Genomic DNA, 14,845 nt, shown 5'->3' on the forward strand with positions numbered 1-14,845 from the left:
ATATTTTAAGGAATTGCAAAAAAGTTTGTGAGGTTATAAAATCGATATTGCTATTAATAGCCTTTGAGGACAAGTACCCGTATGTGTATTTTTGTTAAATTTGTGTCGTTTTATACTTGACTGACAGTAAAACAGTCGATGGTTACACAGTATTATATTACAAGTATTTATTTAGATCGGTTAGCTTTGTGTGTATGTGTGTTTTTATTTTTTTTTTATTTCGTTTATTTTTTCAATGCTGTTATATGAGTGATAATGCAAAATGCAAAGTGTAATAACAATAAGTTTGATATTTCTGATCACCAGTGTTCATAACTTGGAAGGAAAGAAACCAAACATTGTGTTTATAGTGGCTGATGATCTGGGTATGTTTTATATGTTGTATGTTATATGCCACTTGATTGTTATTCTAGTTGTACTTCCTGTTTTGTATATGTATGGTATAACCTTCAAACATTTCCTGCCAACGGTAACGAAATAATAAAAAAAAAAACACACTAAAGTGCGTAAAATGAACATAATTATATTACTGATACAATTTGTAATTTAAAATTACTGTAAAATCAGTTAACTAATAGTAAATTACTTCACAAGTCTTTGAGAATCCTTCATTAGGGGAATAAAAACAAATGATCGGTTATAAACTTGGTCGTTATATGAAAGTTTCTCTATTTTTTTTCATTTCTCTTCGTGCGATCGTAAAATCGGTCCATTCACGAAAATAAACACTCAACAAAAGTAAAGATTTTATGTTGAACAAACTGAAATTGTGTTCCTGTCCAATGCGTAATTTGAATGTGTATCAGTAATATAAAGAAGTTATAAATGCTATTTTTAGCGATATGATTTAAGCATACGTGTACTACAAGTACCATCATTTCTTTCGCCATTTCGAACCGTTCGTTGTTTAAGGCGAAGGGAAAATAAAATGCCTTCGTTCTTTTCCCCCCATAAATTAAGCAACCAATCAAAAGTAAAGAAGAAGCTAAATAAATCGAAACATATCTTGATGAATTTTGTTGCTTTTGAATCTGTTTATCCTAAAATACTTCTGATTGTCTATTTGCAAGACGATTTCTTGTCAGCTTTATTTTTTTCTTTACTGAAAGCTGGTAACTTGAACAAGTTTAAAGTTAAATATAATAAAATATATTATATAACGAAGTCATTTCAATAAATATATTTTATACAAAGCTACAAAAATGATCGGATTATATACAAAATCATGAAGAAATAAACGGTGGTAACTCTGTGGTAAGTTTGGAACTATAATCATCAACTCCTGAAATGGAAAAAGGAAAATGGTTGTTTATACCTTAAACAAACATGAAGAAATCGTTTCGCCATAGATGTAGAATATTAATTGATATATTTATTATGATCACTGAGGGAAACACCATGATATCCATTCATTTTACTAACATTATTTGTTAAATCTTATTCGGTGTATTATGGTGTCCCGTTAGGGCCATCGCGAAACACACAAAACTCGAAACAACTAAAACAACAATATTCGATGATGAAAAGTCGAAATTACAAAAACACGGTGGTGAAATTATATCGAGTTTTTCACCACCGTTGTTTCGTCACCATCGTATGTTCGTTGTTTCGAGTTATGCGTATGTCGCGATGGCCCCATTTGCAAAGAATATAATTTACTTGCAGTATTTCAAATAAAAAAGTATCTGTTGATCGTGCATTAAGTAGTTGTTTGACAAAAAGAAAATAGAGCTAAATCAAAGAAGAATAAACAAACCAAAAAAAATCTTACTATGTTGTTTTATATTTCAAGCCAAATTCATCAAATCCATTACGTCAATTAAACCTTCCCGGTACCATCCTATTAGCAGACGATGCCAAAAAGTGTTTCCCGAGAAAAGCCCGGAGCTTGTTGAACTGTAAGGGTTCGAACCCCAGCTGTTATACATGAATGGCTGGTTTGGCTGCGCTTGTGACATCATCTGTTGTAATGGCCCTGTATTTTGCTGTGACGCGTACGGAACTGGTTGACTATGAATGCTGACCAATGCGCATGCGCATACTACCAGGCTCGATGTAGTAAAATAATGCATTATCGCTGTTCTGAAATATAGAATTAAATTACACATTGTTAGTTCTATTGCACAAATGTGGGATTAATAATTCAATATTTTTCACTGAGGTAATACAATCCTTCTTATATGTACACGTTTTAACGGTTTTAGCCTAAGTCGATTGATACCGAATAACCATTTTTTTGTCCCAGACCGAATATATAAAACGGTCGATGACACTTTTGTTTACGTTTCCTGATTAGATCAAGGGAAATAAAATATAATGTTCGAGAAATAAATTTGGGACATTCCAGGGATACACCTTCAAATTCGACGCAATAAATGCAAATCTTGCTGTCAAAGATTGGCATTATTAATACTTGTTTACTGCATAACTTACGCATCCAAACTATTTCAAGGTCCAGCAATTAGCGTAGTTAATGACTTTAACGCTTAATGAAAAGTTAAATACTGATGAAACAAATCTAGGAGTTGGTTGAAGTATTTTCTTGCAATGAAATAAAAAAATTTAGCCTCGATGAACTTTTTTTTTAAATTTGTTGTTGTTGTTTTTTTTCCCACGAATTCCTTTGACTTCATTTCTTAGATCCTGAATTTTGTGCATATCTAGTACAGAAACTCGTCCGATTGCAAAAGATTTTTAATTAAAGACACTTTTGATGAAAATCACGAGAAATATTTTTTTTATGTAATTTTGAAATAACTTCTTTACTTTGGATTCTTACATGTGAGTAAGCTATCCAACTAGCTTATAGGACACTGATGGTTCTACTCAGGTGCCCGTTCATGCCTGAAAAAAATGCACGGAGGGGCCCCTGAAGTTTTCCTCCATCAGTAAAACCACCAGTAAAGCTGGAAAGTCACCATATGACATAAACTATGTGTGTGCGATGTAAAACCCCAACCCCCTCCCCCCACCAAAAAAAAAACAACAAACAAACAACGGAAAATGTAAATTCCCAGTAAATTACAAGATTTCTTCATTCGTTTATTTATTTACAAACATACATATTGATTGTTCATTGCTTCTTAATAACTTTTTTTTTGAAGAACGTTAGCATTGAACGAATTTAGCAATCTATTTGATCTGTCGTTTTTAATTCTTTTTTTTTAAATAAGAAATAAAACAATGCATTATTTTCTTGAATGCATGGTATTCTTGGAAAAAGTTAGTAATTCATTCGACCTATCACAAATTAAATAACCTTAAATAAATTTAAGTTATCTAATCTAAAATTTAAATAATTCGTGCAATTAATATTAAATATATAAGGATATTCAAGTTTTTTCTATAAATATAGGTTTATTTCCATCGAATGGTATGAAAATAGATGTTTCACAGGTGCAGGTAGCCACGATAAAATGTGATAGTTTTAAACCATTTAATGAAAATAAATCCTGTATTTGTAGAAAAAAAGATATGTTTCTGTTTGTTTTATGCATTTTCCTCTTTTTTAACATTACAATTTGAAAGATTTCCCCTAAAAGTTTGTGCATCGGCTGAATTTAGAAGAAAATAGTCCGACAAGACACCAGTGAAAATACCGAAAATATGTTTCACTGTAATGAAAAATAAGTATTTTACTGTGAAAATACGGAAAAATGAAAAGACGTAATTGTTTTCATCAATGTTCCTCAATACTTCATTTATAAGCATATAATAAAACGGATAATTTAATTTGTATATTATGATAAGTGAAATCTATATTAACATAACTTCAAATTACCTGCTGTAATTCCTGTATTTAATATACCGATGTAATGTTGTTAATGCTCTTTCAGTGTCTAATAACTTAATATAAGATACAACTTTCTTATAAATCGACGTAACGTGTTTTCTTACGTTACGTCCAGCCGTTATTTAGACACGAAAACAATTTTGTTTATGTCACGTAATCTGGGATATAAAAAGAATAATATATTAAAACACGTGCAAAATACATAACATGCGTTAATTGTAAACATTAACCACATCTTGACATAAACAATTATACCAGTGGCACAACTGTAGCCTATTTTCATGAATCACGAAAGTATTAAAAATGTATGTGACGTGTCACGGAATTAGGTCTAGATAGTAGTTACTTCACAATGACGCTAATTCTATCTCGGGCATTTGGCAAATGGTATATCAATACTGTTAATAGAAACATACATTATGAGACAGCATAATTCAGGGATCACATGATACAATTTTGGCTTTGATCCGGGCTTGGCTACACAATTTCCAAGTTTTCAAACCAGTCTCATTTCAATAGTTTAACAGCAAATAAACGCTATATTTAATGTACTAAAACTGGAACAATGAACTTTTACAATGCCGTGTAGTCAAATGTCTTATTTCAAAGGCTGTTTTTTCAGATAGAGCCTTTCTCTTTAACATAAATACAAGGTGTAAATATAGTAACTAAGGAAAAATTGCAACTTTACGAAATAATAAAATGGAAGCTTAAGAGAAAGAATAAAACATCAAAATTGAAAATGTTGCAGGCTTTCAGGTTTGTTTTCTTTGAGTCAGTTTATGGGCAACAGTGGTCTTACTCTTACTTTTGGTGCCCCCCAAGCACCGGTTGAATCAAAACATGAACATTTCACCCGTAATTGTGTTCATACTGTGGTATTCAAGAACTGCCAATGTGTTGCTGTTGAAGCGGCGTCTGGTCCCCAAGTAACAGACTGTAGATGCCTTAAGCAATAGGTCAATAGATTTACATTGTACATCAAGTGTATGCTTTTACTGTTTTCAGGATGGAACGATGTCGGGTTCCACAATCCATCTATGATCACACCTAACATTGATAAACTCGCCTACCAGGGAGTGCTTCTGAACCACTCGTATGTTCAACCAGTCTGCTCGCCGTGAGTATAGCTGATTCATATCTATTACAATTTCATTTAATTGATTTACCTGACTTACTGTTGTAAGGGTGTCAATTCTTTCAAAATCGTTTGATTTATAAAACCACAATATGACAAAAGTTCAAGTCTGATTAAATTATTTTCTAATGCGTAGCGTTAATTTGGGGCTGGTTGATAGAGAATCATTTTAGGACTGCTTTTTACTGGTTTTCTGTAAAATGATATACATTCTTCTATTTTTTTTTCAGCTCCCGACATGCCTTTATGACTGGGTATTATCCATTTAAAGCCGGCTTGCAGGTCTGTATTTTTTTTTCATATGAAAAATAAATAAATATTTATGGACACATTCGATTTGAATACAGAAATTTCAATATAGTTGTGATAATTTTAGCATCTTCCATCATTCTCAGTAAATGAATATTGTGAAAAAAGTCTTTTTATTATCTTTTTTATTTCCATCATTTTGAACCACTTCTCGTTTCTAAGTTAAAAATACTTCATGAAGTAGTTTTGAGGTGTTTTTTTTTTTTTTTGTTTGTTTGTTTTTTGTTTATGCCCCGTATTATCTTCATCAGTAATCATTTTCATTTGTTTGTTTTTTTTCTGATTTCAGTTTTAGTAATCTGTTTATTTTTACTTTCTGACAAGTTCAGCTTCATGTAGTTTTACCGAACTTCTTAACTTCTAAATATCTTCGAAGCGATATATAACAAAAACATGAGGCATTTTGGCTTTGGTTAATAAATTATTACTCTGAATGTAATTCTTAACGTCCATGACTAAGATGTATGTACATTTTTATATTATTTGAATGATACTTATCGACATTTTCAGCATTTGGTAATTGGTCACAGTCAAAATGTCTGTTCACCTTTAAACATGACGTTTCTTCCGAAACATCTGAAACAAGCTGGCTATGCGACCCATGCGATTGGAAAGTATGTTGATTTAAAAGAAAACTTCCTCACTTGAAGTTTTATTTATTTATCTATTTATTTACTTACTTTACTTTACTTAAATTTACTTTACTTTACTTTACTTTACTTACTTTACTTTACTTTACTTACTTTACTTTACTTTACTTACTTACTCACTTACTTACTTACTTACCTTACTTACTTTACTTTACTTTACTTTACTTTACTTTACACTTTACTTAACACTTTTCTTTACACTTTACTTTACTTTACTTTACTTAGTTTACTTTACTTTACTTTACTTAACTTTACTTAGTTTACTTTATTTTACTTTACTTTACTTTATTTAACTTTACTTTACTTTACTTTACTTTACTTTACTTTACTTTACTTACTTATTTACTAACTTATTTATTTATTTATTGTTGCATTTTAAGAACGACAAGTAAACATGTGTAATTGTACTGGCCGTTTCAAGAAATATTATTCCTTACAAATGCTTTCATTTTCATTTCTCAAAAACATTACATTTTTGGTAATTTGTTACAGTTTCCAAATAAAAAAAATACTCATTTGTCACATAGATGAACTAAGTTTTGCAATATTTGCTCTGTTCGCAAATGGTATAATAACTAAAGTGATTTATTATTTTGTATAGAAGTCAAAATACTTCTCTACTTAAACGACACATTACGGCACTTCAGCCTACTTTCTGTAGTTGTTAAAACTTCTTTTACTATACCTCAATATTTCCTTCAATGTAAAACTCCAATAGGCCTATTTTGTGTTCTGACTGAATATCACCCTCCTAGGATATAGTACCCGGGAAATATTTCTTATATCGCCCTGGGGCATATAACTCTTGCATAACTCTCGGTATAATAAGATAAATAACACATTGCTGTCGGGGTGATAGAGGATATGGCCAACCCTTGAACTGGCATATTGTACAAAATCCTCTATTACCCCGACAGCCGTGTGTTATATACATGTATATATAATATGCTTAAATCTATTAGCAAAACATTAATGAGATTTCTAAAAATAAATAAAAATGATATACATTACTGAGGCATATTGTGCCATTCCTTTGGCCATATCTAAACAAGATTTACTATTTTAGATGAATTATCGTATCGACCTTTTCTAACGGGTCCCATTTTCATGTTGTTTTTCATTTACTTTTTATTTTTATATCAAGTTTAATTTATCATAAATGACTGGCTACAGTCTAATGTTTATAGGGTTATGACGTCAATAGTGTATATTTACATTGTACATGTGTTCATTTGACACCATGAGAAATTCTTTATATTTTTATTATAAATTATCTTAATGTAAAACATACGTGAAAACATTTGTCGTAAATTAATACATTTGTATGTAAGTAGCTGTCGGCTTGCTAAAACGTAATGTTTACACATTATAACTAAATTATATGACATGAAAAAGTTTACTCACAAGTAAATAAGTTACCAAAAAAAAAAAAACTTAAAAAATTTCTCCCAAAACTAAAACGATTTGAAACATTTACTTTAGCCCATTTTTTGTCACCCCAAAGGAATTAAAAATAACAACATGTAAATATTCCAAATAAAAACATTCTTTGCTTTTTAAATCATTCTTGCAGAGTAAATTTAGATGAATGCTTTTCAAATATGTGTTCCTTCTGCAAAAGTCTAGTGTCAATAAAATCAAAAATCGATATCTCACGCGTCAGTTAATCAGATATCAATTGCAAAATGTATTTTGTTCTTTTGAATATGTACATTGTTTTTGTAAGTATATTTAATTTATTTACACATCATAATTATATTATCTTTAAAACTATAATTAGATGGCATCTGGGATTCTGTAACTGGGAGTGTACAGCGGAGTATCGCGGGTTCGATTCCTTCTATGGCTACTACAACAGCCGGTCGGACTATTACACCCATGTTCAAGGTAAATATGTTTCACACAATCCTTAGAAATCAGTCAGTAAAATTTATGGCAATTAATGATAACTTCAATTCGGGCTGCTTATTTGGGCTATGTTTTTTTTCCAGCAAGTTAACTCATACAAGCTCAAATTTTCGATGTTGTTTTTGGGGGTGGCGTGGAATTATTCTTCTCGTTGTTCTAGTTGTTGTTTTTGTTGTTGTTGTTGATGATGATAATGATGATGATATTTTCGTTGATGATGATGATGAAGATGATGGTGGATGATGGTGATGATGATATGATGATGATGATGATGATATCGATGATGATGATGAAGTTTTTGACTTTTATCTCGGTATAATATTTTTTATTTTATTTTCAGACAAATTTCTAGATTTCCACGACGGATATAACGTTGTCTGGGACAAGAACGGGTCGTACTCAGCCGTAAGAAAAAATTACATATAATAAATACATAGGATACTGTAAAACATATATAGGTTTTGGAGGCTTTTACCTTACTTTAAACAATAAGTAAGAATAAAAAGCATTTAAATAAAGTATGATTACTGTAAAGGCTTACTTTCGGAAGAAGTTCGTGTTTTATACACATTCATCAAGCGTAGTTTTGCTTTCTTCCATAAAGTAAAGCTGTCATGATTATTCAATACTTATGCGGCTTTTATATATACATTGTTATACACTGATTGTTACATTTAGTATAAATGAATAGTTTCTACCGTAAATAATTCATAACTTGTTGGTAACAGCTGCCTATCGGCAGATAACTCTTCCTCAAATGAGGACTAAGTACTTTCAGAGTTGTTTCCCTTAATATTTATTTGTACATATCCGAAAAAATTTAGAATATTTTTCTAGTTCATGTATAAACCTGAGGTTTGAATAAATAGACAATGTATCTTACAGTTTGTTCTGTTGAAAGCTTCAAGAATATGTATATATGAGAGTTTTATATATGACAATGAATAATATCTAAAGGTCGTCAAGGTATGAAATATAATTATTTTACAGGACTTGTATGCGGATAGAGCAGAACATATCATAGCTAAACACAACAAGAGTCAACCACTGTTTCTCTACCTACCTTACCAAAACGTTCACGAACCTTTAGAAGTAAGATACTGTCTGTTTATATATAAACAGAACGGACGATAAAAGATAAAAGGAAAGAATAAAAAGCGACGAACGAACATTTGAGTTATAGGACATTCAGAAACACTGTAGCGGTCACCGTGCGACATTCCAGATTTACTTGCGGAGGAAGATCACATTTAACAATCCGTGCATTATTTAAGGCACGAGCGGTCACCTGAGTACAACCACTAACGTTCAGTAATCTAGCTGGATAGCTTCTACATATAAAAGAATTCAAACTCCCTGACGGGATTCGAACCCACAGCGATGAATGGGTGGTTAAGTGAATTCTACAACCTTAACCACCCGGCCACGGATGTCCCTTTGTAGCTTTTTAAAACCATTATATATATTGCGTTTGTTGGTTTTTAAGGTACCTCCTGAATACGAAGCTTTGTATCCGAACGTCGAAACCCCGGGGAGAAGAACATATTGTGGTATGTAAGATTAGTGAAAATATCTAATCAGATCAAATATAAATCTCTAAATAAGTCATTAACATCTTAAAATGCCATAGAACTATATTTTCAAAGATAGAATTCAAATTCCCATTTGATACTCCATTTTACTCAGTGATAAATATTCAAGTGTTTCATTGTAATTCATGTTAAAGATATACTCTGCTCAAATTTGGTACATGTATTAGAAAATAATAATTGCCACGTCTTTGAAAAAATAAAATAAACATGTTTTGACTTCACACATAGTAGATATGTTTAAAAATCTACACACTATAGGTCGTCACAATATGAATATATAGTGTCATTAAAATAACTGGTAGTTTTTTTTTTTAGAAAATACCAACTTTACTTGTCCTGTTATATGGAACGCAGCTTCCCCTACATAGTTAACTTTTTATTCGTTCTTTAATTCAAATTAGACATAATCAGGAAGAATTTCATAGATTTCAATACATTTTCTGTGATTAAATATTTTGCTGAAAAATTTGCATAGTTTATCTTTAATAATTCACAGGTATGGTGACGGCATTAGACGCTGCTATTGGGCGTGTCGTAGAGGCTTTGAAACAGAAAGGACTTTATGACGATACTATATTCTTCTTTACACCAGATGTAAGTCAAGACATTTTCTCTTTCTGTTCTAGAAATCAAAGGTGATATTTTAACATGAGTACCTGTATTGGAGATATTAGGAGCCCCTATATGAACATTGTTCGTAAAATCCGCCGATGACATACCCTTGAGAAGGAGAATACATTACATTCAATGAATAAGGGGAAAAAACAATGCTTTATGGGCATTGAGACTTAATAGGCTCATAATGAGACGGTTTATATTCATTAATTTTGGCTGATATAAAAGCAGTGGAATACTTAATGATCAGTACATTTTAATAGATATCTTTGTGAGGAACGTACGAATGTACAAATTGACCGTAGAAAACTAATTGAACTCAGAAGTATAAGACTTGGTGTTCCAACAAACTTACCTATTCTAAAGAGTCAATATTTAAGAAATTGTGTTAAAACTATAAATATTTGTTTTTTTCTTCTTGACATATATTAATTTTGTGAATGCATTTTCAGAATGGCGGCTGGACTCCTTATCATGGTAATAATTGGCCTCTGCGTGGCGGTAAAATTACAATATGGGAAGGTGGAACCAGAGTGCCTGGATTTGTTTCCGGTTCAAGACTTGAAAAGACAGGCTCTGTGTTTAATGGGTACATTTTTTACCTTTTCATATTCGAGACATTCTCGATCACATGCTCCATCATTTAAGTATTTGACAACTATTTGATGCCATACCACCCGTAATGCTGTTGCTGTTTAAAGCCTCAGCATGTGATATGTTTTGGTATACATATGAATGTTTTCGATATAGAGTTTCGTTTCTTTATTTAATTTCAGCACCAACTCTTTGCACGCTGGTGGTTATAGAACGGCTGTATTAAAACACAGACAACCTGTAAACTCTAAACTTGCTCGATATAAACATTTTGAAATAAAAATTCCCCACATAATAAAAAAACAAGTCCATTTACCAATTTCATATAGAATACATAAAAGTAATTGTAACCTGTAGGATCTATTTACGATTAATCTGTGAAACACTTCTGATCAATTTCTACGATATACTCGTATATACAAATGAAAAGTCTTTTTTTACTTCAGATTAATGCATGCAGTAGACTGGCACCCTACAATACTAACAGCTGCCGGTCTGTCCCCTGGTATGGATAATCTATTTCTTCATTTAATAAATACTTTTGTATGTTTAATCACAACTCTGATAATTATTTGTTTACAAAACGCTGATAAAATATTGTTGTTGTCGGGTTTTACGTCGCACAAACACAGTATAGACTATATAACGACTTTCTAGCTTTACTGGTAGAGGAAGACCACAGGTGTACCTCCGTACATTATTTCAGGCACGTTCCGTAAGCTATCCGAATAGCAACCTAACAAATAATCAAAAGTCCATTTTGGGATTCGAACCAACAGCAGAATGTAGGACAAAACCCCACCAGTTAAAATCCCACCACTCAAAATTTTATAGAGTGGACAAAACCCCACCACTAAATTTTATAGAGTGGACAAAACCCCACCACTTAATTTTACAGAGTGGACAAAACCCCACCACTTCAGTTTTATAGAGTGGACAAAACTTTCTTGTAAACATGTTAAAAAACAAACAATTGTGCATCAGCAGAAACTCAAAAGAATGTGTGAACAACTCATCAATAAGGAGAAGACTGTACCTGAGTTTCTTCAGGCTATCAGCCACAGTATCCACTTAAACTAACTACAATGAAGTACAACTGAACTGAATAAATTAGAAATGTGCTATAAAAATGTGCTATTTTTTAATAATTAATTGATGAAAATGTGCTACATTCTTGATTAATAGTAAGTAGTTTATTTTTTATATAAATAAATTGAAGAAATGAATTTGAAGAAACTAAAAATAATGGATAATTCAAGGTCATAAATGTGGCACAGTCTCAAATAAATGACTACTCTTTGATGTTGATTTAACAGTTTGTAAATTATTTGTATAATCTCTTATATTACACAAATGTTATATTGAAATTAAAAAATAAAATGTGAAAATGTGTACTGTATATCATACATATTTTAATTCATCAAATCTTGCCCAATAATTTGTAAGTGGTGGGGGTTTGTCCACTCTGTAAAATTCAGTGATGGGGTTTTGTCCACTCTATAAAATTTAGTGGTGGGGTTTTGTCCACTCTATTAAAATTTTGAGTAACCGGTACCAAATGTTCTTCATTTTTTTGTAAAAAAGTATTTGAAACTCAAGTGTTACTTAAGCGAATTCCCCCAAAGCAACCATTGAAATTGCATAGCTATAAACTTACTGATTTGACTCTTTTAGGACTAACATTACAAATGTTTAGATAGCGTTGGCGTTCGGCACATTTGTCTTGCCAATGATGGTAAAATTATCATAAAGTAATCTCCCTTTGATCATCATGAACGAAATAACTATCTTTATATATGTATATTAAAACGGGTGCTGGATAGTAATTTATGATAATTTAACCATACATGTATTTGGCACGACAAATGTCTCAAACACCTGTGGTTCGTCTTTGGAAACCAGAGAAAATATAATTCTTATTATTCTATAACGTATGGCTCTAGTGAATAGAAATGACATTAGAAATACTTAAATGGGTTAATAAAAAGCTTTTTCTTTTACTATGACTTCTATGAAATTCTTCCAGATCCTAGTCTTGATGGGATATCACAGTGGGATGCTATAAGTTCCGGGTCAGACGGCAAGCGGACGGAATTTATCTATAATTTAGATGACACGGTGCCAGCGACCCAAGGCCATGCTGGAATTAGGTTACTATGTTGTAGTTACTTTTTCAAGCTTTTTAAGTTATGCATAGCACTTTCTCTATTTAAATTGCGAAATTATTTTAAAAAGTGGATATCTTCACCGAGTTAAGTTTCATTACTCGAACAAATAATCTCTGAAAGTGGTGTTTGGACTTTTGCTGTTATGTAAATAACTCGCTTCCCCTCTACTTATGTAGATCCATATATCAGGTTGTTGTTTGGGATTTTTTACATTTTAACAAGCTTAGCTCTAACATACATTTTTTCTATACTTTTTAGAATGGGCGATTTCAAATTATTGGCGGGAAACACTGGGTTATACAATGGCTGGTACCCACCAGATAAAATGTACACGGAGAAGGCGCTGGAAGAGGAATTTAGTTTTGAGGAAAGGCTAAAAGCCGGGAACGAATCTTACTATAAATTGTTTAACTTGAAAGGTATGAAAATCGATTATCTGTAAGTCTGGCGCTATGTTTATGACCTATGCGTATTTTAATTTTTTTTTAAGAAACTGTGTTGAAACAAAATAGTAATGCCATTTACATTGCATTCAATTTTTATTTTTCTAATTATTTACACATAAGTAAAATTCGAATAAACCTAGAATAACCGTTCCTCACATTGAGGGAATAGTTTCATATTTATTTTCATACAAACATGAATAAATCAAGGAAAACCTATATCAACAATTTCAGACGATCCAAACGAGTATAAAAACCTAGCAGACGACATGCCAGAAATGGTTCAGAAACTTTTAAAACGCATGAATGAATACAGAAAAGACATGATACCCGCTAGAATTCCACCAACAGACCCGGCAGCTAATCCGAAATATTTTGGCAATGTTTGGAGTCCCGGTTGGTGTAAGAAACCAATGTCGTGAGCATTGAGTGGAAGGACCATTCTCAAGCAAGATTGTTGAGAACTTTTTGCATAACTAGGGTTGAATTGATTTCATTTTAAAGTTTAACGCCGGGTTTTATGAAGAATTAATATCTCTATCGGAACATCTCGGCTATTATCAATAATAACGTTCTTATTAGAAGTTTGACGGAAAAGGCCGAGGAGATGCGAATGTTAATATCTACCAATCATCAGCGAGAGGATAAACGTACTTTTCATTTTTAAGCGCTTAATATTTGAAATGCAAAAACAGGTCATTGCAAACTTGTTATTATGAAGTGAATATGTGTATAAGTAAAACTGGACTCAATTATAACTTACTATAGATTGTTAAGTATTAATCTAAAATTGTGCTGTCAATTCAAAATAAAACGCAGTTTGTTTTTACCAAATAAAAAATATATAGATAAAACTAGTAATTGTGTCATAATACTTGTCTATTTAGATGATATGTTTTGCCCATCTTTTTACAAAAGTCAAATACCTACAAGTAATTTAGGGTATAAGGCCACTATTGGAAAAGTTTAGTATTGTTTACAAATGCAAAGGAAAGCGCACAAAATTCTCTTAAACTTTGCATGTTTAAGGAGAAGCATGATTGAAAAATAAATGATAACAAATTGGGGTGTTACCGTCCTATTTTTTAATTGAATGAATTTACTTCAGGGGTTTGCGTATTTACTTTTTCACATTTAAGAATTGTAGCATTTTTCATTTTTTTCGCATTGTTGCATTGTCGTATTTTCCCAAATTGTTGTATTTTCGTGTGTTTTTTTCTTCTATCTCTGCGTTGCGATTACGCATGCATAGATATACATTTAATAATAAAAAGCGTTCAGGTAGTTTATCACTACAATCGTAATTTTTCGGTTCTTTCCGCCATTCTACGGTGAAGATTATAGATAAAGAAAAAAATAATAATGATATTACTCTTGTCTCAGTGCTACATACGATATGTGTTCAAAATTTGAAAAAAAAGCTAAAATACATTTTATTTTCATATGGTCTTTTAAAGACAAAATTGAATAATAATTATCTATCACAATAGAAATAATGTAGCACTGCACATATACACTGTATATATTAACTTTAGTATTATTATTCATGTAAATATGATATACGAGAAGGTTTTAACAGACGCAATAAAATATTAAACTAAATTGCAATAATGCCAACAAAACATCACTTGTGAT

At 31.5% G+C, this 14,845-nt stretch overlaps 1 protein-coding gene and 1 long non-coding RNA gene across 2 annotated transcripts; one reads left to right on the top strand and one right to left on the bottom strand.

Moving 5' to 3' along the window:
* The first annotated feature begins 18 nt into the window (after window positions 1-18).
* Window positions 19-14,067, top strand: LOC132749889 (arylsulfatase B-like). Its single transcript, XM_060739804.1, has 14 exons — window positions 19-365; window positions 4,802-4,913; window positions 5,162-5,213; window positions 5,751-5,854; window positions 7,671-7,777; window positions 8,139-8,203; window positions 8,789-8,890; window positions 9,285-9,348; window positions 9,887-9,984; window positions 10,458-10,594; window positions 11,046-11,104; window positions 12,626-12,749; window positions 13,026-13,186; window positions 13,445-14,067. Exons 1-14 carry the CDS (start codon window positions 263-265, stop codon window positions 13,630-13,632), a joined length of 1,476 nt encoding a protein of 491 aa, XP_060595787.1. The 5' UTR covers window positions 19-262; the 3' UTR covers window positions 13,633-14,067.
* Window positions 1,166-3,936, bottom strand: LOC132749890 (uncharacterized). The gene is made up of 3 exons (XR_009628476.1): window positions 3,782-3,936; window positions 1,772-2,082; window positions 1,166-1,282 (listed from the first exon to the last, which is right to left on the bottom strand). It is a non-coding gene; the product is annotated as an uncharacterized LOC132749890 (long non-coding RNA).
* Window positions 14,068-14,845: the final 778 nt, after the last annotated feature.

Source organism: Ruditapes philippinarum, unplaced genomic scaffold (assembly GCF_026571515.1).
Source record: "Ruditapes philippinarum isolate M1 unplaced genomic scaffold, ASM2657151v2 ctg3822_1_1_1_1, whole genome shotgun sequence".
Classification (NCBI taxonomy): domain Eukaryota; kingdom Metazoa; phylum Mollusca; class Bivalvia; order Venerida; family Veneridae; genus Ruditapes; species Ruditapes philippinarum.